The 26,669-nt window shown below is 32.3% G+C and overlaps 2 protein-coding genes across 2 annotated transcripts in view; one reads left to right on the forward strand and one right to left on the reverse strand.

The window, feature by feature from the left end:
* The window catches only part of LOC111613505 (eukaryotic translation initiation factor 2A-like), a 45,214-nt gene extending 24,884 nt beyond the window's left edge, over positions 1-20,330 (forward strand). The window contains exons 8-17 of the mRNA XM_023354853.1: positions 2,140-2,257; positions 3,372-3,488; positions 5,161-5,229; positions 6,769-6,870; positions 11,279-11,450; positions 13,392-13,555; positions 13,654-13,770; positions 16,282-16,352; positions 17,801-17,923; positions 20,250-20,330. Coding sequence (XP_023210621.1) covers positions 2,140-2,257; positions 3,372-3,488; positions 5,161-5,229; positions 6,769-6,870; positions 11,279-11,450; positions 13,392-13,555; positions 13,654-13,770; positions 16,282-16,352; positions 17,801-17,923; positions 20,250-20,330 — 1,134 coding nt within the window. The remainder of the gene's footprint in view (positions 1-2,139; positions 2,258-3,371; positions 3,489-5,160; positions 5,230-6,768; positions 6,871-11,278; positions 11,451-13,391; positions 13,556-13,653; positions 13,771-16,281; positions 16,353-17,800; positions 17,924-20,249) is intronic.
* Positions 20,331-22,020: 1,690 nt separating this feature from the next.
* LOC111613507 (ribonuclease H-like) lies at positions 22,021-22,536 on the reverse strand. The gene has a single exon (XM_023354857.1). The coding sequence runs from the start codon at positions 22,534-22,536 to the stop codon at positions 22,021-22,023; it is 516 nt and encodes a 171-aa protein (XP_023210625.1).
* Positions 22,537-26,669: the final 4,133 nt, after the last annotated feature.

Genomic DNA, 26,669 nt, shown 5'->3' on the forward strand with positions numbered 1-26,669 from the left:
AGTCTATACAGGTATACCTCATCTTACATCGGTAATTGGTTCCAGGAGAGGTGACTTAAGTCGAAAAACGGTGTAAGTCGAATTTACTGGTCACTAGGCTAAACCACAAATAACCGTTCCCAGTTCTGTATTTTATTTATAAATGCATTTTTAATATATGGTTAATAAGAATATATTTTAAGCTTACAAACAAATAAATTTTAGTTTTTAATATAGTACAGAAAAAAGTAATCTAAATTTATGAATTCATGCACATACAGTACATACTTGTAAATGTACATGTTTACAATTTGGTGATGTTTACAGTACATTGCAGACTATTTGTGAATGTGGTTTGCTCTAAGACATTATAAAATAAGATGATTTTGTAAGGTTAAATAACAAATACAGTTATTAAAATTATCTTGCAACAGTAGAAAATAAACTAATTTATATTAAATTTGCCAATATTGAGTGGCACTGACGACGACACCAAATGGTATATATTGGAACTATCGTGGAAAACACCAACATTGAGCACTTAAAGACTGCTGAATAAGACGACAACACAGAAACGCATATATTTTCATGTTTCGTTCTCTAGGATTTATGATGATTATATTACCAATGTACATTTACTGTAAATGTACATATTTTAATACGATTTTATGTACTATAACGCTTTTCTAGTGATATTACGACTTTAATATTTGTGGCGGATGGACGTAAAGTTGAATAAAATGACTTAAACTTGATTTTTATTTTTCCATATATTTTTTGACAAATGATGTATAATCGAGAATGATGTAACTCAAAATGACGTAACTCAATGTAAACCTGTACTAATGTTATAAAGAGGTAATGTTTGTAAGTTTGTATGTAGGGATAATCTTTGAAACTTTTCATCTGATTTCAAAAATTCTTTCACTAATATTTAGAATGGAACTTCAGGATAGACATAGGCTGTATATTATCCATTAAACATTCATATAAATTAAAAGATATCATCTAGGGTTAAGGCTTTTATGTCCAACAGATGGCACTACGAGTACGACGATCTAAGTTTGCTTTTCTGTGAGGATGAACTAAAGCAGATCATCTTCAATCTATCTATATAAATAAAAATGTAATGTTCGTTTATTCCTACCGATTCTTTTGAAATTTTGCCACAATGCTGCATTCGAATATGCTTGTGTTTTTATATAATATACATGTCGGAATTCCCTCACTGGTGGGAGATGGACAGGATTAAGGCTTACCGCGAAGAACTCTGCTTCTATTTATACTATTTTTGATGCGGTTTTTTGTGTTTTTGATTGCATTTTAATAGGGTATTTCAACAGAATATACACTGAAAAGGGATTTTTCGATATTCCCCCGCGGGGGAAAGGGACAGGATTAAAGCTTACCATGAAGAACTTGGCTTTTATTATACTAGTGGATGTGGTTTTTTGCGTTTTTGATTCGTTTTAATAGGGTACGTCAAGAGAATGTACACTAAGAAGGAATTTTTTGAAAAATTCCCCCTTCCACGGGGGAAGTGTTATACATTTATAATAGATACGTTTTGAGCCACAACAATGCGTGGCGGGGTCTGCTAGTACAGCTATAAAGGTAAAAAACAAATGATTTTGTTTTGGGGGTCCAGAATGGATTAAACCATTTTACATTATTTCTTATGGAAAAATTTGTTTTGGTTTTAGAACAAATTGGTTTTCAAACAATTTTTTGGAACAAATTAAGCTCAAAAACTGAGATTTGACTGTGGTCAAACCTAGGGTTTTGAACCTGATTGGTTGTACTTCAGAGTTCCTTCTAGACATAACTGTAATTTATCATGTATTTATGTTTATTTTTTTCACTTAAATATATATCATAGATCATTCTTTTATTATACAGCTCATAGTTTGATTAATATAGAACATGTGCTTCACTTTGATCATTTGCTATGTAAAAATTTTTGTAAAGTATGCTTTATAATTCTTAAACATTGTTTTAAATTTTGATTTTTTTATTTATGTTTGGGATATTATGTTGGTTTAGGGGATGAAATCATTTATCTTTGGACTTTTCCTATTTGTAATATAATAAATAAATAAAATAAAAGATTTAGTATTAATTCAAACTTTTGAAATCATTTTAGCATTTTGTTCTTTATAGGGACAGCCTTCGTTTGTGACGTTGCATCGATATCCCAATTTTGAAGGCAACAGCTCCGTAATCGCTAGGAAAAGTTTCTACAAATCAGATTTCGTAGATTATTATTGGAACAATTCAGGTATTATATTTAATATAATAATCTATGAATTTACTTATTCATTTTAATACTTTATTTTTTATTAGAAATCAAACAGAACAAATGTTTAAGTCATGAATATTGTCTAAGTTGTTAATTAGAATTCCAAATTAATTATTTTTCTGATGTTTCTAGATAAAATAATGTATTTTTATGATGTGCTTATGGTTAGTAACTGTTTAATATTTTCAATTGTAGAAGTTTTAATAATGGACATTGCACACAGGTTGTCAATATTATGTGTTATACATGCTTTAACGTGCATAATTATTGGATAGAATAGTAAATACCCCGGTTTGAATGTATTTTTTGAGTGGTGTACTGAGTATGTTATAATGAAATTCTGCTATGTATATTTAGAAAGGTTGGACTAAAATGTTGTTCATTATAGTAAAACATAAGTAAAAACATTAAAATACTCATTTGTTAATTGTAAATGATTATATAATTGTTTAGTGATTGCCTTGGGGAACATAAATTTATGTGGAATTTTGTTTTATGCAGTACTTGCTGACACACCCATAAAACAAGTCTGCACTGTAGTAAGAAATCTCAAACTTAAATTATGAAAAATAAAGTATCAATAGAAAGATAATTTTAAATTTAGTAAATTGTTTTAAAAATATTGGCTGCTGTTGTGTCACTTGAAAGTATGTTTATAATAAAATAAAATGGAGAAGACACTGAGGTCAGTGTTACAGTGTCTTCTCCATTTTATTTTATTATACAATATTTTGGCATGATAGTCATCCTATTGATCACTATGTTTGTTTTTTTAAAGTATAGTTTGAATTTTTAAAGATTGGCATTTAGAATATGTCGTCTGTGTGTTATTTTTTCTATTTTTGACAACTATATTATATAATTTTTTTTAAATAAAATTATAAAAAAGACAGAAAACATTTATCAAAAAGAAAATAGATGATTAATCTAAAATGGTTATGTCAACTGTAAAATATGTTTAATCCATTATATATTAATAGCTGGTTAAAACAGATCATCAAATAAAAGTACATAAGAAAAATTAATTTTATACCTGTCATTTATATTACTTGAAATTGTTTTAAAAATATATTTATTTCAAAATGCTTTATAGGTGATAGCATAGTAGTAATGGCAAGTACTGATGTGGATAAATCTGGAGCTTCTTACTATGGAGAACAAGCTTTGTATTTTATGTCAACGAATGGTGATTCATCTATGATTAAATTATGTAAGAATTTTTTCATTTAAGTATTTGGCACATTTAATAGTAAAATGGTTTTAATACAGCTGGATAAGCAAGCCAATGACAGTTCGTATCATTGGCTTGCTTATCCAGTCTTATTAAAGCTACTTTACTAGGCAATGAATCTATTATTGTAAATTTGATTATATAATACTGTAGTGTGATATTTTAGTAACAGTTTTGCCTTTTAGTTGTCGACAAAAGTATGTGGACCTCATTAAAACTTTAACATGTTATTAGATTCCAATTCTTATATATTCCAAACATCTGGATGATTACATCACCAAACGATTGCCTAAATATCGGGCTATAATACGGCTAATTAAATGATTGGAATAAAGTAATTTTGACACTAGAGGTAGACGTTAGGCGCCATCTCTTAAGTAAATTAATAATTAAATAAATAAATCAATAAATAAATTTAGAATCTTCTGGAATAAAAGAACTGGCCCAGGGCGGGACTCGAACCCGCAGCCTCCGCTTGCCGTGCGGCGCGCTTACCAGTTACGCTACCCAGACCCTCGAGCTAGTCTTCGCTTCCAGAAGTATATTAGATTTAGATATAACCTTACTTGGTTAAATACATTACTGACTGGGGACGACTCCTTCGCCCACGGCCATAACGGCACTCATTTTTTTATTTTTATATATATATATATATATATATATATATATACAAAGTATGTATGTATATATATATATATATATATATACATACATCTGGATGATGTATTAAATTTTTTCAAAAAGCTTTTGAAAATGTCTTTGTAAGTCTTCAAAGACATTAAAAACAAATAGACAATTATTTATTGTCATGTCATCATAGATCCAGGCTGCAATTTTTAATCATATTTTTAATTTATTTAATTTAAAATATATGCTCTCCAACTCAAATTAGTAGTGTATTGCCCCCATATGTTATACTTTTCCTGTTAGCAATAGAGTCGTGTCGGTCATCTAAATTTTTTCAGGGGGAAGTTTTTGCAATGAAATAATGCAAAAATTTGTAAATACAAACTTACATAAAAATTTGTATATAGTTAATCAGGACCTCCTGCCACTAAGCTTTTCATATCTAGTCTCGGCTTTCATCTATCTAACTCCATTCTTGAGATTAAGGAAGGACAGATTAGATGGATGACAGTGGGAATTTATTGGTCTACAGTTTTTTTCAAATTGCAGCCCAATAAACCTGTGTAGTTTACCTGTGTAGTTAATATAAAAATTACACTGATTTAAAAAAGTTTACTCATAGAAACACAAACCAGTAATGTAGTGATTATCATTTAGGAATGCTGGTATCAAGATACAGAATATTCACTGAAAAATTTCACAAGACACATTCATAAATCATCCAATTTCCTAGCTGTGATATTTTTGAAAACGTTTGAGAAGCATGTTTTTTTCTTTGCTCAATAAAAGTTTTATTGAGCATTGTATCATTGAAAACTGTGATGAGAACATTGTGACCTTCTCTTGTAAGATAATATAAATGTGATGTTTTATTCAACTGAATAAAATTTAATTCTGTGATTTGCCAAGTGTCTGTATAAATACAATAAATGATTTATGTTTGAATTACATATATATATTTAATGTAATTAATATTTTTTTGTGCTCTTTAATAAATCATACCTGAAATTAAATTATTTTCTAGTGAAAGATGGACCTATATACTCAATAGAATGGAGTCCATTAAGTAATGAATTTTGTGTCGTTTATGGATGTATCCTTTATGTTTAAATATAAATATTTATTTATTTTTATAATTAAGAAGTTTTTTATATCAATTAATCAAAATTTGTTTTTAATTCTTTGGAATTTGTTTATATGGTACAAAAAAGACATGCATTGCTGTTATGTCATTTTTAGATGAACCATTTGAAATATTTCTTAAGTATTTGAATATTATGAAATAATGCTAAAAATTTCAAAGTGTTTATTTAAAATTGGAATAATTCTTTAGGAATGATTGTTAAGTTTACATTGTCATATGACCCACTATGAACTAATGAAATGAAATATTATCTGTACCATACTCTATAATACAAATTAAGTTAGGATGTAATTAGTTAAAGAGATTTTAAACACCAGTTGTTAGAAGTTGATTGGTCGAATGAATAAGCATTCACCAAAAGTTGAGATATTCTCAACTCCTAATAAACTGACCAAACATAAATACATAAAGAAAATGAAATATTTGTAGCATTAATGAGAAATATGTTAAATGAGTTTAATGTTGACATCCATTATTTCTTTTTTGATGGTGTATGGAATATGTTTTCAGGTATACATACCGTATATCTGCGCAGATAAGACAATAGTTGAATCATAAAAAAAGACCCCCAAAATCCAGGGTTGTCTTATAGGACAGATACAAAAAAAAATTAGATTGAAATTTATATAAATTAAAATTCTTACAAAAAAAATGGAAAAACAGTAATTATTTACTAGTAGAGAGTAGGGTATGGCCACAAAATAGAATAGCCCATATGACATTTTTGTGATTAGTCAAGGTCATTACGTGAATGTCCGAATCAGTATGAATGTTTGCAACAATTGCAAGGCAGTGCTGCCAGATGCAAGAAAATAAAATTTGAAGTTTTTTCAAAAAATTACGAATAGGACATAATTCTGTATACGCTATACAGTGTTATTATCCAGATGATGATCGCTGATCTAAACTAAATTCATAGGCCGTTGATAGTTTGGGGTTGTCTTATAGGACAGATATATGCTAAAACTATAAAACTTTGACGAAAATTTATACCTCATCTTATCTGAAGGTCATCTTATCTGTGCAAATACACAGTAATTGTCTTCATTTTCCTTAAAAATATAGCTAAAAGTATGCAAAATTACGCATGATATAACTCTTGATTCCAAGTAGACAGAAATATACCATATAATGAATTTATGGAAATTGTGTCCAGACCAGAATGAAATGTGACTTAGTGAGAAATTCAACTTATCAGAATTTGAATTATTTGGAGTCAACTGTATACATGATTTATAATTATAACAGTGTAAACTGGTACTAAAATCATAATAAAACTTCTATATACCTTAAAAGTAGCATAAATTTTCTTACTGTTGAGATTAGATGAATTTAACTTTTTAAAGTGTTGGAAAACGTTTGTTAATTGAATATTTATGGAAGTTTTAAGGTGTATAGAATTTTTGTTATATGTAATTTGTATTCAGTACTAATTAATTAGATTTAAAAAAATTAAGTTTTAGATAATATTCCTTAACAGAATATTAGCTATGCCAGCAAAAGCTACAATATTCAATAAGAAATGTGAACCAGTTTATGATTTTGGTACTGGACCTAGAAATGCCGTTTATTATAATCCACATGGACATAATATCCTTTTTTTTTGTCTAATTATGTATAATAAATAAAATCAAAAATGATTGAGATTAGTTTTAAGAATAATTAACTTTCTAAAGTAAAGCATATGATCTGGGTGACAACTTTTCATGAATTTTTCACAAGTGGTCCATCCTGAATGTATCGAGATATCAAGCCCCTTTTGGCACCACCCAGTTCACCTTCATTGTGGGCAGGCCTGCAATGGTTCCCCAAATCCATGACTGGTAGAGAGAAAAGACCCTCTTTGTGCCCACAGAGTGGAGAGTAAAAATGAAGGGGGAAAAAATGTTTGCAGCAGTGATATATAAAAAAATATGTAATAATTTTGTATGATATATCTTGCTGTAATGGAGTATTTAGCATATTGTTTATATATGGACAATGATGAAAGTCAGATGTGCAAACTGTTCATTATATCTAAATTATGTCTATTAATATCGTAAAGTACTCCTTGCCACATTCTATTTGTAGCATTTCATCCTCTCAAACCAACTGTGAAACAATCATGCCTCTGATATTCTCTCTCTCTTTCTTTCTTTTAATATTCTCTCTCTCTCTTAATGTGCTCTCTCTCTCTCTCTCTAGACAGAAGATATACTCTTCTGCACTCAGGAAAGGTTGATGAAGCAATTCCACAACTTCTGGAATTGCTTCATCAATAGATTGTAAATAGATTGTAAATCAATTGGAAATAGATTGTAGTCACTAGGTGTCAGATCTGGTTGATATGATGAATGGGTTACTAGTTGAATGTTTAATTCAGCCAGATAATCCATTGTCCTTATTATCATGTGTGCTAAGGCATTGTCATGGTAAAGCAGATGATCCTAAACTCATGATAGAAAAATGGTAACACCAATCAGCATCAGTGAGCCTTTTGATTCTCTAAGCATATACAGTTGCAATATGACCATTTTTGCCAAAGAATGTGGTCAGCATTTGGCAATCGGCACTTCTGGAGGATGATGGCTCATTCAGAAATACTCATACTGCAAATTATCACTTTATGTCCAAGTTATATTGATAGATTCATATTTCATCACCAGTTGCACTGATTGCCTGTTTTTAAATATTTAGATGTGTGGCAGCATAAATCCACATAAATTTCCTCCTCCCTGTTTTGACAGGAATGCAGAACTCATTGATACCTTCTTGACATGTAAGTCTTGAAGATTTTTATATGTTATCGTTGATCTAGTGCTTACAAGGGGACCTTACAGTCTCAGAAATTCAGTTCGGGATGAGACTTCACAGGTTAGTAGTATACCTCAAGGGTGTCCACACAGAAAAATTGTAAAGCATACTAGCCAGAAGATTCTGAAAAAAAGGGCTTTAAAGTTTTAAGCACAGCTCATATATTGGTTGATTTTACACTATGGCAGCACAGCAAAATAGCTGATTTTGTAGCAAACTTGCTTGCCACACGGGCGATCTAGGTTCGATCCTACCTTGTGCTAACTTTTTTTTTATTTTTAATTGCTTTAAAAATTATAACAACTTTTAAATAAAGTTAATGACCTAAAAATATTATTAATTAAATCATAAATAATTTCATTTCATCTTTATTGAAACACATGTACTTAGGTATGTATGTATTGTATATTGAAATGTTTGTACTTACTGTAGGTACATACATTTCAATGTTTTAATAAAGTTTGTTAAATTGAATTGAAAATTGTGGTTTTAACTTAGATATTTCAAGTTCTGTTCTTATTGTTCTGGCTCTCACATTATAGACCTTATTGATTCATGGCATAAAACAAACTTCTTGATGCCTGCACAGCAGATAGACTATATCTGTTGTTTATATTATTTAGAATAAATACACAAGCAGTTCACGAGCTTTTAGTCACCAGCAAAGTTAACTACCTGTTACCATTGATGTGGAAGTTAAATGATGCTGACAACTGACTCTCATGAATTAATGGTCCAAATGGAGCAATTGATGACATGTAGTATGTCTTGGATCATTTTGAACTACTTGTCTTGGAGAGATTCCTTCATCTTTGGAAACAATTAGTCACAGATTTAAGTCAGGTGACTATCTACCTGACTTAAATCTGTGACTACTTTTTGCCCCACTGAGAGAAAAGGTAATTGACATCTGCAGCCACATCATGGCAGTGAATGTTATTGTGCAAAATGGTGGGTATATTGCTCAGAAAGACAAAGTGACCCTGCTGCTTTTGTTATGTGTGCCAAGAAGTGTGGGCATTAGGGATTGTATACCAGTTTACCGATTTACCGGTTAACCGATAAATTGACAAAAAAACATTCGGTAAACTTACCGGTAAATTTTTGAAATTTACCGGTAATTCGGTAAATGAAAAATTCATACTAGAAATTTTTATGTAGAAAATATTGTGTTTATAGATATTTAAAAGGGCTAAAGGGACATTGAAAAAAAAAAAAAAAAAAAGATAAGTGTAAGCAACAATATACCTAATTATTAATTTTATGTGAGATATTTTTTGTTTAATTTTAATTTAAACTTTCTTGGGTTTGAGAGGCACTGTAAATTGTACAGAAAGCTCTAGTTAGCATATGTGATTTGTGCTCTGCCGTTTTTTGAGATTTTTAAAGGTTTAAAATCTTTACAATCAACGTTTTTCTTAAAGATTAAGTAAATATCTTTTTTTTAATATTTAAAAATAATAATACGTAAATATTTCACGTACTTTTTAAATTAATAGCAATTTTGAATACACCACATTATGACAGGACATTAAAGCAATATTATTGCAAAATAACATTAAAATTTGTACCTTAAATAAATTTTTTACTTCTAACAACTGTTTAAAATAATTAAATACAAATATTTATTACAAGATTCTAACATTATGCCTTACGATTGTGCAAAATATGTATTATTCTAACCTTATTTTCGTGGGGAATCCCCATTACTCTCACGAAAAGAACTTTCTTTAATTTTAGATTGTAGAACCCGGTGGAATAGCTTACTAAACATGCTGGAAAGATTTTTATTACTTAAAGATGATGTCCGAAAAAGTCTAGAAACTTAACCTAACCCGGATTATTTTGTACAAAAATTAGATCAAAATTAGGAGATAAGACTTTAAATAATTTAAGTTTCTTGAGAAGTTATTTTTTAAAAAATGGTAATCAGTAAAATGGTATTAGGTACTATATATTATTTCTGTTTTATTTTTATTTTTCTGTATTATTTTATTTATGTTTCTAAAAGTTATTATTATAGTTTGTTTAGAATAACACTTTAATTTTTATATTTTTTATATTCTATACCTTTGAAATAGAAAATGTGAAATGGAAATCAAAATTACTTATATTTTTTATCACCTTAATTTTATTTTTCAGGAAAAAATTTACCGGTAAACTGGTATTTTAATTTTCATTTACTGAATTACCGGTAAATGAAAAAGTCGGTAAATTTACAATCCCTAGTGGGCATAGTATTGGGCATATACAGATTGTCTTTTGGATACTGCATGCATTAGGATAGCACCAGCACACTCATTCACAACAGTGATAATTGCCTTTATATTACTGGGATTCTGTCATAATTTTATCTGTTGGGGAGAGCTATAATGTTACCACTCATTGCTCTGTTGTGTCAGTTGGGCAAATCCATGTTTCATTGAGGGTAATAATGCCTCTAAAAATGCTTCCCTTTCACATTGAAATCATTCCAAATGGGCACAAGCAGTCATAATGTTGTCATTCTGGATGTCACCGAGACAATATGATAGCCAGCAAGATGCAATTTTCCACATTTGTAGTGTCATCAGAATGTAGAGGTCAGTCCTGTGTCAGATTTACCTCTTGTGCAAGCTATCTATCTTCAGACCTTTGTCAATGCAATTTGTCTTCCATCCCCTGATAATGGCCAAGTTGACATTGGTCACAGACATTCTAATGTCCCTTTTGAAACACTCATCTTAACTGTATTGTACAATAACATTGCATCTATGCAAGCTTTTACAAGTCCTTAACAGCACTTTCTTGAGGTATGACCCTTTTCAGTTCCAATTTTCAGCCAACAATACTGCTCCAACTTTGACAACATGATTTGAATCAACTGCTTTTCAATGTCTTCTACTGTGCAAATGTTTTAGGAAATGTTTTGCTTACAGATAACTCAGGGTACACTCAAATATACTGCATAATCAGTATTTTGCTATTTCCCTTTGGGTGTCTTTTATAAGCCTAGACACAGTATTAAAGTTCCTACTCTCATATCCCTTATTTCAATTTTGGTTAAGTAAATCAGATGATCTGTTTAAGTCTTATATTTCCAATTAAGTGAATAGAATAATTTAAAATGTACAGTGAATTTTTTCATATATTAATTTTTAATTTAAATAATTTTCTGTACTTAGAAAAATGCTTATAAGCTATTTTCTTTAATGTTAATGTTCACTGCTAATTCTTGCCGGTTTTGGCAATTTGAGAGGAAATGTGGAAGTTTGGAGTCGAGCTGGTCAGAAAATTGTCACAATAAGTGCAAGTGATACTACTTTTTTATCCTGGTGTCCTGATGGCGAGCACATAATGACTGGAACAGTATCTCCTCGAATAAGAATCGGAAATGGGTATAAAACTTTATCGTTTCAAATTGCTTATTTTAATGAATTTTATCTAATGAATTTTTATTAATTTTCTCATAAAAAAGACTTTACAGTTTTATAAAATTATTAAAATTAAACATTATGTACTTTATCATTGTAATTTTGCTAAAATCTATAATTTGCTTTGTTTTTGTTGCTTTGATAAACACAGGGCCTTCCAAAATTAATGCTACCATTTTAAATTACTGTAGTTATGTTAATATCTGACAGGTATGCAAAATGTGCCAATTGATAAAGTAACCATTCTGCATTCAAATGTCTCGTTGGCTACTACCTCTAGGAAGCACTGTAAACAAAAATGGTGACTTTGCAACAGGGAAAGTATTTTGTGTTCTGAGTTTGCGAAGTTGGAATCACTCATCACTGTGCAACATAAATAGTCTGCAGGAGCTTTAGAATTGTTGCTACTCTGGGAGAAGTAACAACAGATATGACATACTCAAATTCTTCATACACTTGATGTCAGTTGATGTATGCCATATGAGAGAGGTGCATTGAGAAATTGTAATGGGTAAATGCAAATCTTGGACAGTTTTGCAATGTTTTAATGTACATTAAAACATTCTTGGATAATAAGTAACATAATTAGGATAAAATTAAAATGATAGCATTCTTGTTTAGAAGACTTGATTTAAATATTTGTAAAAGTTTTTAAATAAAGCTTGCACTACTAAATGAAATGACTGCCCAAAGTTATATATCAATAATATATTATTTTATCTAGTCCAGTTAATTAAATGCAATACAGTAGAGTCCCAAAAACTCGGCACTCGATGACCTGGCAGTCTAGATAACTGGGCACAAGCTGTTATCTTCCCTTCTTTTTGCAAACGATGATAGTCAAGGTCTTATCCAGAACTTAAAGAAAATTAACCTATTGGATGTTGTTGGCTGGGTGGTGGATGCCTGGAACAAGTTAGTCATTAACACTAGTTTGTTCCTGGTGAAAACTCCTTGATTATGAGGGAAATGAGTTCATTGAACATGATAATGCAAAAAAAGTAAACTTACTTGACCTCCTGAAAAGAGTTCCTGGATGTGCAGAAGTCGATGAAAATGATGTCAAACAGTGGTTTCAGAACGATCCCAAGCAAGACATTATGTCCGATGCAGAAATTATTGCTGCTGTCACAGTTAATGAAAAAATGCCAGAAAATGTTGAAGACGTTAATGTTGAGGACTCCATCATACAAGCTCCTAAAATATCACATAGTGAGGGACTAAAGGCTGTTGAAACCACTCTTTGGTATTTTGAACAACAAGGTGCATCGGTAATAGACTTACTGTTCCTTAATCGTCTTCGTGATGAAGCAGCAAAACGCAGAGTGCATTGTGGAAGACAACAGGACATTATGCATTTCTTTAAAAAAAAATGTAGCCAGTTTTTGCAAAGTCGGCTAGTTAATTTTCATTATAGACAGCTTTATACCTCATAAAGTGTTTTTTTTAGGTCTGTCTTATCAGGTAAATTACTGTGCACTGTGTATTCATTAATTTTCATTTTCATGTAATAAAGGCTCTGGCCTTCATAAAGTATGTACAGTACTTTTCCTTTGTTTAAGAGTATTTGGGCAGTTTGTTCTCTGTTGTATTCTTAAGCAAACAATACATACAAGTACTGTACAATATTTTCTGAGGAAACACTTTTACTTATTCTTTTTTAACCCCATTCCCGATAACCTGGCATTTTCACAAAGTCAGTCACCCTTCGGTCCACATTAGGCCGCGTTTTCAGGACTCTACTGTACTATATTTAAAATGAGACATCAAAGCGCCACTCAGCAAATGAGGGCAATGTATTAATAAACTTACTCATATTTGCAGAGTTTGTCAAGACATTATTTTATTTTACTTATTATTACTGATTAAAATCATAATTCTTTTAATAATTAAAAATATTTGTAGGTATAAAATATGGCACTATACTGGGAGTTTATTACATGAATTAATGTGCGATATTGGTTCAGAAATGTGGGATTTATGTTGGCAACCGTTTCCTCCTGGTACTTTCCCAAAGAAAACTCTTTCTCTACAACCTATTCATGGTATACAATCATCACAGCCTGAAGGTTAGTAATTTTACATATCTTACAAAATATTATTATACATTTTTTTAATAATGATTTTAATTCAGTGCAGAAATTTTATTATTAATATGGATTTATAGCTTCAAAACAAGTGTATCGACCTCCAGCTGCCAGGGGTCAACCTTCCACTATTAAGTTGCGTGAAGATTATGAACCTCCCTCAGATTTAAAGCCCAAAATTAATATTCCAATTGAAGGTAATAATTAAAATTATCGTAGTTTATACTATTTATTTTTAGTCTGTATTGATGAATGATTGAAAAACATTATCTTATAATTAAAATTTTCTGATAATTGCATTATGTAATATTTTGTATAAAAACTAAATTATTTGAAGCTGAAATTAAATACTTTCACATCCCATAAATCCATCTCCTTAGAGTAAGTCATGTAAAACTTTATTTTAAACTAGTAACGTTTCATAAGAAATCTTTAAGACATTTGAGTTTTCATATTTTACAATACATTTATTTTTTAGAATAATTTAAATTATTGATATTAAACTTTTAAATATATATTTTTGAAATTAAGCAAAAATGAACAATACTGCTGTCATTACTTTGGCATTGTTCTATTGTTACTGCAATTAAGGCACTGCTCTTTTATCTATTTTTATACTATACTAGCTGTTACCTGCGGCTTTGCTCGCATGGATTTTGCAAGCAAACACCATTTACATTCAGTATTTCAACAACCATAGTAATTGTTATATAACACCTACCACTGAGAATGATGAGAATTGCTGAGAATCAAACAAACTGTTTTTGATTTGATAAATTTTCTAGAACGTTTACAATCATTGTATAATCGAACCAATATCCAAAAAAAAATTGAATTTAAAACAGTTCGAACATTTGGTTAAAAAATCAAAATATATAAAAAAATATTTATAACAATGTCTGAAATGTTATCAATTTAATACCCCTAAGTACTCGATGAAGACTAAACGTAATTAAAAATAAAAAAATTGTATCTAAAAATAGTACAGTAGAAGCCTTTCTTCAGGTTAAGCCTTAATGCTCTCCCCCCGCAGGGAAATTTTAAAAAATCCTTTCTTAGTATGAGTTTTCATGACGTACCCTAACTGTGTACCAAATTTCACCTCTAGGTTATGGAACATTCTCATTGAAGTGTCACACATTTTCGAAGTCAACCACTTTCAAACCCCATATCTCCCACACCCTTATAGCTATCGAGACGCAACCACCATAGTGCAGGATGGGAGACTTGGGGCTACTACCACCACACACAAACACCATTCATGGGCAATGTGTAGTTTTGGCTGCAGAGTGACGTATAGGCACAAACACATCCATTTTTATATATATCTATATATATATATAAATGGTAATAGCCCCGAGTCTCTCATCATGCACTATGGTGGTTGTGTCTCGATTGCTATAAGGGTGTGGGAGATATGGGGTTTGAACATGGTTGACTTTGAAAATGTGTGACACTTCAATGAGAATGTTCCAGTTTTTTCTAGAAAGTTCCAGAACCTAGAAGTGAAATTTGGTATAGTTAGGGTACATCATGAAAATGCACACTAAGAAGGGTTTTTTTCGAAATTCCCCTACGGGGAGTTGAGGGAGAGCATTAAGGCTTAACCAGAAGAACGGCTTCTGCTGTACTATTTTAGATGCAATTTTTTTTTTTAATTATGTTTAGTCTTCATTGAGTACTTAGGGGTATTGATAATGATAATTGATAACAAAATAAATAACGAAATTGATAACATTTCAGACGTTGTTATAATATTTTTATGTATTTCAATTTTTTAACCAAATGGTCAAACCATTTTAAATTCAAATTTCTTTTTGCATATTGGTTCGATTATAGAATGATTGTAAACATTCCAGAAAATTTATCAAATTAAAAACAGTTCATTTGATTCTAAGCAATTCTCATCATTCTCAGTAGTAGGTGTTAAATAACAATTGTTATTTCAATAACTATGGTTGTTGAAATATTGAATGTAAATAGGGTTTGCTTGCAAAATCCACACGAGCGAAGCTGTGAGTAACAGCTAGTATATGTATATGTAGATACAATCGACCCCCCCCCTATAATTACGGTCCCTATAATTACGATTCCTATAAAACTACGAAAAAATATACGTATTTTGGAAATGTTGAGTCGGATTAGTGTAGAATCGATTAATTTTATGGAAGAAAACCTTTCAATCAGCCGTAGTCCGTAAACTTGACACGTGTCGGGCTGTGATTGGAACGACTTGTAAGAAATCGGATTCCTAATAAATTGGAACGTATCTATATCTTATAGGGGGGTCGACTGTATAGATAACCATGGTGGCCAAACTTCAGCTTGTGAACTTCATGCAGCTCTTTTTGACCCTTATTGAGGTTCTTGTATAATTACACAATATTACATACATGTAAATATCATGTCTCAAGTTTATACAAAAGAATTTTATAGCTATACTAAGAAATGTATAACTATATGGGAAGAAGAGTCACAGTTTAGTGACTGTAGCTATGTATCAAACTGTTTTAAAGTACTATATCATCTCTATATTTATTTAATATCAGAGAAAAATTAATTTGCAGAGAAAGAATTCTGTCTGTAATGAAATTATATATATCTGTATATAATTTTATTACAGACCGGAAATATATATATATATATATATATAAGTNTGTATGGTTATTTGAAAATATTACATTGTATTATATTATTAATATCTTTAGGTTTATCAAAATCTGCTCTAAAAAACAAGAAAAAGAAGCAAGCTAAAAAAGCAAAGAAAGAACAAGAAAAGGTATGAGAACTCATTTTTTTAAATAAATATACGCTATGTGAAAGCTTTACTATAAATATATCCATTGTGAATGGCAAAGAATATTAATATATAGGCTGTGGAGAAGTTCAGAGTGAAATAACTTTATAATCATTTTATAAAATATATGTAAGAGAAACATTAAATACACTGGGTGATCGGTTAACGATCTTAATCTGTTCCAAGACTTTGTTTGCTATCTGAATTGTTTGTTAACCGATTATCAATTTACCATAGGTTTTAATGGGAATTTAATTAATTCGTTTTGGAGACCTCCAAAAATAAAAAAAATATATACTTTCTTACTATGTTTATTTATATGTAATAATAAAAATACATACATACACAGTCTTGCATTTTTATTAGTCATGCTTTTTCCATTTGAAAGGGTTAAAGAATCTGTCTAATGTTGATTGCTTTTCTCTCTTCTTCAGGATTTTTAGTAATTAATTGCAATTGTAGNACTATGTTTATTTATATGTAATAATAAAAATACATACATACACAGTCTTGCATTTTTATTAGTCATGCTTTTTCCATTTGAAAGGGTTAAAGAATCTGTCTAATGTTGATTGCTTTTCTCTCTTCTTCAGGATTTTTAGTAATTAATTGCAATTGTAGAAATCTCAAGCCTCAACTTGGTTTGGATGCCATTCTAAGACTGTTGTTCTGACATCTTCCTACTTCTTCAAAGGATCTTTAATAACAGATATTGGCATTAATCCTCTTTTTCAGAAGAAAACGTATCTTGCTGAGTTTCTTGGTGTTCTTCATTCGAGAGTTCTTGGCGTTCTTCTGTCGTCAGATCCATTTCAGGTTTTATTATGAACTCTTCAATGTTCTTTATTTCTCAGATGTGATTTTTGTTACACCTTTAGCTGCTTGAGTCTTCTTGATTATATGGTATTTTCCTTAAATAAGATTGAACTGTGGCATACTGTAGACCTGTTCACACCATACTGCCCAATGACATTAGACATCTTCTGCCTACTCTCTCTCTCTACCTTTGCTATTATACACTCACTTTTCGAAAAGAAAAACAGACGCAAAACTTAATGAGTGCCTACTCGACAGTCTCGCGAATACATAAAAGAATTGTTTTGTCAGAAAAATAAAAGGCTGGAATTACAAGGGAGAGTTTCAAAGTTCGGAGGAATACTATCTGATCGGTATATACTGGCTTGAGTGTCGATGTTGACGTCTCCCATGCTCTGAAAAGTTTCGAATTGTTGCCCGAAGACAATCGGTATTCATTATTTTACGTCACTTCTTGTGTTTGTGGGGTGTTTGTTGTCCGAACATAAAAGTCTTTTGTGAAGGTGTTCGTTATCCGATCTGTTCATTAACTGATCACCCACTGTATTCTGGTAGCGTTAAACTGGAATAAATATTGATACTTCATCAAAATTTTTGTAAAATATTTTGTTTAGGGAGAAACTGTTGATGACGATGAAAAAGAAGAAAAAGTAGCCGACAGCATAATTCATCCTTCCATTGAAAATGTATTTAGTGAGGATCCAGAAAAAAATAAAAAGATCAAGAATCTTACAAAGGTTTTTTTTTTTATTTATCAAATCTCATTAAGATAACATTTAAAAATATACAATAATGCTGTCAAAAATAAATATAGTATGGTCTTGTTTTATATGGGAGTCTCATGTCAAGAGGTACTGTGTAAAACAAAATTCTGCTTAAATTTATGGTCTATAATACTTGCATGCAGTTAACCAGTGACAGCATATATCCAGCAGAAAATTGCTAGAACAGAGTATAATAAGTATTAAAATAAATTCAGAAAAAATTATAATATGGATAATATTCATTGGGGTGAATTCTAGAGTCAATTGTTTGGTTTTTATTTACTGTAGAGTTCTGAACTTAGTTCAAATAGAAATTTTCTAGCAGAAGCAGAATTATTTATTATTGCAATATTTCTGTTATTTTGTACAAATTATTGTACAAATTTCATAATTTTTATAAAAAATTGACAAACAATATTAATAACAAATAGGCAATTATTTGTAACATTGTCACAATGCTGATTGCAATTTTTAATCATATTTTTAATTTATTTAATTTAAAATATATGCTCTCCACCTCAAATTATTACTGTGGTATTTTGCCCTGTACATCATACTTTTCCTTTAATGATAGAGTCATACTGGTCATCTATTAACTCCTTTTGGGAGAAAAGTTTTGAATTGAAATAACATGTTTCAATTTACGTTAGAAGTTCATGTATCATACAATCGGTCAAGTTCATGTATCATACAATCGTTTACAAGAACATATCTGGTCTTGTCTTTTGTCTATGTAACTCTCAAGATTAAGGAAAGACAGAGACAGATGGACAACAGTGGGAATTTACATGTCTACAATTTTTTCAAATTGCAGCCTAATATCCTTTATGTAATTGATTTAATTATAATAATAAATTAGTTTTTTAGTAGTAGGCTTTAGTTATACATTTTTATTATAAAAATTGTCATGTAATTTATTATATTAGTAGTTGTAATTAATTTTGAAGAATCTGGAAAAGAAACAGCTTAGATTAGAATTTGTAACTGGTGTATACTAGACAGAGGTTGGTCCAGTAAATGTTCAGATTGATTTTATTGCTTTTCAAATATATATACAGTAGAAAGAAATTGCAAACACTATTTTCCAGTATAATTCCTTACCACTTCAAAGAATTTTTTTTAATTAGTCCTTTAGTTTTTGTATTCCACCAGTGTATAATTCATTTGGTTGATCCATTGAAGAACTGCAACAATCACCTCATCATCTGCAAACTTTCTCTATTAAGATATTTCTTTATGGGGCCAAACAGATGATAGATGTTTGTTGCTGACAAGTCTGGACTGCAGAAAGGATGAGACAATACTTCCCAGTCCATTTGACAAAAACTTGCATTTTATGTGACTTTGTATTATTTTGCAAGACATCTTTTCTTACACATGGTAAATGAATGTCCACAGAATTTTTATTGATATCAGTAGCGAATGCACTTTATTTATCATTACTCAGTTATCATTCAAAATCAATATTAGTGATGCTATTTATAGATTGGTCTGGTCAGAGATTATTTTCAATGTCTTTGTGGCCACTGCAGAAGCTACTCTACCATTCAAATGCATACATCCAGGCTACAGTGGTATTTCCAAACAATGTCAAAAGACTGATGACTTTTCATGTTGCTGGAACTTTCCTTGATGAGAAACTTATCAAAATTCACTATTCTTGACCAGCTGTTAACAATTTGGATGCCATCTTCAATAACAAAATGAGAAATTACTATAGGAAGTTTATACTTCTTATACTAGAAGGTGTCATACAGTTTGAGCAATGTTGCTGCATTTATTTGAAATAGAATCATTCCAAATATTTACTGGCCAAGCCATGTATATTACTGATTACACTATCCATACATTTTAAGATGAAGTTGGATGAGTGGCTATGCAATTAGATGTCAGTGTTCTGTGATAAAGGATTTTGTGTCAAAGCTGATTTGAATTCTTTTAAGTTTCATTTACAATTCTTGTGTATATCACATTACATGATAGTCAGCAAACTTACAAAAATATTACTTATGCATAAGTATGTACCAAGTTTATAAAAAAAATTGTATAAATATATGGGAGCTGCAATAAGGGTATAGAAGAGTTGCACGTGGTTCACAAACTTGTTAGTCACATGCAACTCTTCTAGTGTGCTGTTTATTACACTAAATACAGTACTTACATTTGAAGATTAAACATAACCAGACTATATTTATTGTTGTAAAGTTGTTAGTTTGTACATAGACAGAAAACTTGTAATGATTATTTAATTTTTATTTAAATAATTTATAAATATTTTAAATATAAAATTTTTTTGTAGAAATTAGATCAAATTTCTAAGTTAAAAGAACAGCAGAGACTTGGAAAACCACTTGAATTAAATCAGGTTAGTTGTAAATAGATATAAAATATATTTAAATTTTATTATGGTAATATTTCTTTTTCAAAATTATTAAATTTTTAAATTAGATAAATTTTTCTGTAATTACAATTATTCAATAGTTATATATATAGTAATTGTTTATAATAATAATGCCAATACATTATTATTATTATGAAAAATTGATTCAAAATCCTGTTTAAATAATGAAATTTGATAGAAAAAGTTATTTATAACTGAAGATTTTGATTCATCCTTTTGCAGAACTATCAGAATATTGTAGAATGAATAGTCATAAAGTAGAGGGTTATATAATTCCTCTGACAACTTGCTCTACAACTACTTGATCTTTACAACTCTCATACTTTGACTACTTGCTTTATATGACATCAATTTTTTATTCCAGTTGTATGGAATGCTAGGTTTTTGCATTACTGTCTCTGTAGTCTAATATATATACAGGTAACCCTGTATAACATGGCACTTCTATAGCAGGGATTCACTCTAACACGGTTTGAGAATTGGGAACATCCCTATATAACACGGTGCTTTTATAGCACGGGTTCACTCTAACACAGTTCGGGAATTGGGGGTAAAACCCTCGTACAACATGAAATGTAATAAAGGGTGTGTTCTTTTTTATCTCTGCGCAAGCATTCTAATTTTTTTCATGGCTACTTTGAATGATCTTTCAACAAATAATCCATTTAATGGTTAAATTTTACAGACAGACAGACAAAATAAACTTTATTACGCCTGACACTGCTAGGCACAGTCGGGATGAATATATACAGGGTGTACATAGAGGTGACATGCCAAGCAGGAAAACCGACAGTGAGCGTAAAAGAAAAGAAAACAAAATACATGTAAATATAAAATCATGATGTCCCGAGTCATGTGGTAAATCATGAAACCGAATACATTGCAGTTTGCGTGAAGGTTAGTCAAAACAAAAAGCTTGCATATGTACAGTATGAGAGGATACAGTTCCTGCACAACGCTAGTGCAACATAGACACACAATGAAAGTACATTGATGGAGACCTGAACAAAACAAATGAAACTATGCACGAACATGGATGCCAAGGCAAAAATAGTGTACAGACCTTGTACAGTAACAGACACAGAGTAAATGCACGGTACAATAGGCATAAGGATATTATAAGATCTTCAGCAATACAAAGATACGAAAAGTGGGGGAAACCTTTATCAATGTATTAATGTTCTGTTAAAGTAAAGCTTGACCATCCTTTGAAAAAGGGAAAAGTACTTTTTACTCGACACTAAAATTTCCAGCTTACACGGCCAATTGAGATTATCTTTTTCCACGTAAAGTTTGAGCTCGTTCCTTATGTCCTCCAGCAGTGGGCAAGACAAAAGATAATGCCTTACTCCATCACGCACATCGCAGTTTGGACAGCAGTCAGTGTCGCTGTGTAGAAACTGATGTAAGTAGACATTGAACTTGGAGGGTGGATCCATTTCCAGCTGAGGCGTCTTGCTACATCGGGGAAGAACTGCTGGAAAATGTGCTGCTTGAGATACGCTCTCATTCTTGTTGCCACACTACAATTGTATGCTGCCAGAGGAGCTGATTTAACCTGGAGACCAGTAAATGTCTCCAGGTTAAATCAGCTCCTCTGACAACTTGTTCTACAACTACTTGAATGGAATGCTAGGTTTTTGCATTACTGTCTGCATAGGTTTTTGCATTACTCCTCTAACCTGGAGACTGGGTTGATGTCCCTGAAGGAGGTAGCCACATGTGCAAGGAAGTCTGCACGTTCGTTACCTGGAGTGCCGCAGTGCCCCTTAATCCATTTGATATGATAATTATTACTGGACTGATCTGCAGAGAACAAAGTGTCCCTAGCAAGGGGGTGAGTGGTATCTTTGTTAGTCAAGACTTGAACCATGGCCTGGCTGTCAGTGAAAATAGTAATATTGCAGTTGAAAATTTTATTACAGAATTCTATTGCTTTAAAGACGGCAAACATTTCTGCTTGAAACACTGAGCACTCCGGGTGCAGGGGAAGGGTGTCATGATGAGATTCCTCACTACCGACATACACAACAAAAGCACTTGCAGTGCCTTGCGCAGTCTTGGAGCCATCGGTAAAAACTTCGATGCTGGTCTCACAGTCATGAGTCCCAAGGCCCCTTCTGAGGGCAGGATGAGGGAGGTCTGCGAAAGATCTACTTATTTCATAACAGGAAGCGCCATACATGTTGCCCGAAATGGTAATACTTTTACCACAGGAAAGAAGAAATTTGCCTGTACAGTACTGGATCTGCTGCAGGATGGGGGTTTCCCGGCAAGCACAGGAAGACCAGCATTAGACACGGAATAACATCTGGTCAGGCCCAGAAGCGCCAGGCATTGTGCTGTTCTGAGACGCTGATGATTATGGGAATGAAAGGCAGCCTCTCCCCATACAGCAGAAGCATAACAAATAGTGGGCAAAAACACGCAGTCATAGATGTCATTGACAGCTACATTATCAAGTCCCCATCTGTTCCTGGCAACTCGAAGCAGATTATTAAAAACAAGGTTGGAACGGTTAGTTACGTGCATAATATGTTTCTTCCAGCTTAGCCTGTGATCAGTGATCACACCAAGGAAAGTGACATGTTCCTCTATTTTAATGGAAGAGTCTCTGAAGCGTTCACATGGAACACATCAATACAAATCTGTTGATGAGTAGGCAGCTGTGAAAACAATGCCTTTAGTCTTTGTTGCATTGAATATTAACTTATTACTGACACTCCATTCGTCTACTTTTGTCAAAATATTGTTGGCAGCAGTCTCTATCGTGCGCCTAGAATTGGCTGGAAAGACAAGAAAGGCATCATCGGCATAGGCAAAGACCCTGCATCGGTAACCAAACTCAAGCTGGAGAAAGCTGTCAAACAAAATTGTCCTAAATAATGGGCCACAAACAGAGCCCTGCGGGCATCCCCGTTGGAGTTGGTTGGAGAAGGACTGTTTACCTATTCTGATTGTGACCACTCTATCTTTAAGGTAGTCCTTTACTAAATTGATAAATTTTCCGGGCATCCATTTTCACTCAGCCGGTTTAGGATCTGCAGCCACCATGCCGAGTTAAATGCGTTCTTTAAATCTAGGCTAAGTCCAAACACATAGGCATGCTCAGAAAGTAGATCTTTGATGTGGGTCTTGAGGTCCATCAAGGCATCTATGATCCCTCTTTGCCTCCTAAAACCATACTGGGTGCTATGGTAAAGTCTCCAAGACTCCCAGAACCAATAAAGCCTGTTAAATAAAAGTTTATCTAACACTTTGCCTAAGGACGGCAGAAGAGAGATGTTTCACATGTTACTAACTGTAAGTGGCTTTCTGCGCTTTTTAGGAATGATAATCAATTGGACATTTTTCCAGGGATGAGGGAAGATGCCCTTCTGCAGGCAGGTATTGAAAATTTCGAGAATAAGGTCTGGCCAGGCACCCCAGATCTCCCAAATGATGTCAGCATTAATCTGATCCAAACCCGCAGCTTTCCTCCTTGACAAGGTGGCAATAATATCAATTTCCCAAGTAGGAGAAAAGTGGATCATCTCCCGAAAGCCTTTCAGAGTGATCAATATTCCTAATTCGGACTTGGTCTGGTATATCATTGTCAATAGGATCAGAGGGATAGAAGGCTTCAAAAAGTCTACACACAGTGGTTTTGAGGTCGTCTGCCAGAGCCGGTCCTACCATAGGGCGAAAGGAGCAGCCGCTCCAGGCGCTAAGTCCTAGGGGGCGCCTCAGTGGTAAAGAAAATTAAAGGGTATAAATTTGGGGCAACCAAGGGCAGTGGCGTAGCGAGGGGGTGCAAGGGAGTGTATCAAGCACCGGGTGCCACTCGCAGAGGGGCGCCCAAATGATCTCCAAGACAAACTATATGTGTTTCTGGGGGGGTGCCAATAAAGTGTCATGCCCTGAGTGCCAGTTATGTTCGCTACGCTACTGACCAAGGGGGCACCATAATAGGATCTCGCTCCATCCTAAAACTTGCCTCGGTCCGGCACTGTCGTCTGCGGTGTTACCAATATCTTCACTACTTATAAGATTTGTAGTTTTCAGTTTGTTGATGCTGAGTTTATAAATGAAATTCCAGGGATTGCCCACAGCCCTGGAGCAGAAGGCCCTCCATGACTCAAGTTTTGATTGCTTAATCCTTTCCTTGTATACTTTTTGGTGTTGGAGGTAACGATGATGGTACACACACACAACTCTTTTATTTACGTAATGCCGAAGTATTACATGTCTGGCACCGCTTTGCATAGCCAGTTAAATTAACATAGAAAAACATTAAATAATTGAAATTACAATTACAGTACATATATTATTTTTACAGTATTTTTACAATATCTTACAATATATGTAAGCATGTCTTCCGTGGCAGTTTTTTTTTTTTTTTTTTTTTTTTTTTTTTTTTTTTTTTTTTTTTTTTTTTNTATGATCCCTCTTTGCCTCCTAAAACCATACTGGGTGCTATGGTAAAGTCTCCAAGACTCCCAGAACCAATAAAGCCTGTTAAATAAAAGTTTATCTAAACTTTGCCTAAGGACGACAGAAGAAAGATGTTTTACATGTTACTAACTGTAAGTGGCTTTCTGTGCTTTTTAGGAATGATAATCAATTGGACATTTTTCCAGGGATGAGGGAAGATGCCCTTCTGCAGGCAGGTATTGAAAATTTCGAGAATAAGATCTGGCCAGGCACCCCAGATCTCCCGAATGATGTCAGCATTAATCTGATCCAGACCCGCAGCTTTCCTCCTTGACAAGGTGGCAATAATATCAATTTCCAAGTAGGAGAAAAGTGGATCATCTCCCGAAAACCTTTCAGAATGATCGATATTCCTAATTCAGACTTGGTCTGGTATATCATTGTCAATAGGGTCAGAGGGATAGAAGGCTTCAAAAAGTCTACACACAGTGGTTTTGAGGTCGTCTGCAGTGTTATCAATATCTTCACTACTTATAAGATTTGTAGTTTTCAGTTTGTTGATGCTGAGTTTATAAATGAAATTCCAGGGATTGCCACCAGCCCTGGAGCAGAAGGCACTCCATGACTCAAGTTTTGATTGCTTAATCCTTTCCTTGTATGCTTTTTGGTGTNCACCAATATCTTCACTACTTATAAGATTTGTAGTTTTCATTTTGTTGACGCTGAGTTTATAAATGAAATTCCAGGGATTGCCACCAGCCCTGGAGCAGAAGGCACTCCATGACTCAAGTTTTGATTGCTTAATCCTTTCCTTGTATACTTTTTGGTGTTGGAGGTAACGATGATGGTACAATTGGGACTCTTCTTTTGCCTCTAAAAGCTCATATTTTAGAATTATAGATTCCTCCATCACGATACTATCAATAGTGTGGGTGCCGCCATCTTTCTTTCACCATCATTCCTAAATGCCTACAAACAGCAGCGCACTCCCGTTGTAGTGGAGATGCAGAGTGACTGCTATTAATGAATGCACCCAAAAATTGTTACCAGTTGATGATGCTCATACTGAAATCATCATATAGAATGAATAATCCTCTGGTAAAATATTTACTTAAATAATAAATAAGTATTTTACCCATAAAAAAATGAATAATAAATCTGATTTAAAAAAGGATTTAACAGCATGTATTTTAATTTTTGGAACCTAACCTCCCTTTTCGCACTAGTTCTTTGTTTCGTATAACACAGATTGTCATAACATCGCAATTTTTTTGGAACATAACTCCCGTGTTATACGGCGGTTACCTGTAGTTTAAAACTTATTTCTGGAAATCATCAATGACACAGAACTATAGGAAACTGGAGTTTGATTTATAATGGTTGACTGACCATTTTCTAGAAATTGATTACATCATAAAAGCAAGGGTATAAGGTAGTATTTTCAAAGTGATGATGAAATGTTTTGATTTAAAGACAGCCTTGAACAAGTTACATTTGTAGGAGGTGAAAGCTTATCCAGGTTATTGACCTTTTGCATGTAATTACAGTAGAGCCTCGATTATCCGACTCAATTGGGGACTGGGGTTGGTTGGATAACCGAAAAGTATGAAAAAATCCATTATTAGTGTAGTATATTATTACATCCCATGTAATTAGTATATTAGTATATTGCGATTAACCTATTTTGCATTGAATTTTAATCGATGTTAAGCCTAACAAAAATCTTTTAAAATAATAATCGTTGCTATTGTATCGTTAAAAATTAGAAAATTAAGCCTCGTTTAAATACTGGCTCCCTTTCATGGTCGAATGAGTGTTGCCAGCTAAAACACGTAAAAATAATATTAAAGTAGCCAAGACATAGCCAAATATTGTAGCGCCACATCACTAGCGGACATTTGAAAT

Source organism: Centruroides sculpturatus, unplaced genomic scaffold (assembly GCF_000671375.1).
Source record: "Centruroides sculpturatus isolate CEXI.00-Female unplaced genomic scaffold, Cexi_2.0 scaffold1810, whole genome shotgun sequence".
In the NCBI taxonomy this organism is placed as follows: Eukaryota; Metazoa; Arthropoda; class Arachnida; order Scorpiones; family Buthidae; genus Centruroides; species Centruroides sculpturatus.

What these genes read in the sequence shown, in the direction of transcription:
- LOC111613507 (XM_023354857.1), bottom strand. Translation starts at nt 22,536, where the DNA reads ATGTATGGCGCTTCCTGTTATGAAATAAGTAGATCTTTCGCAGACCTC.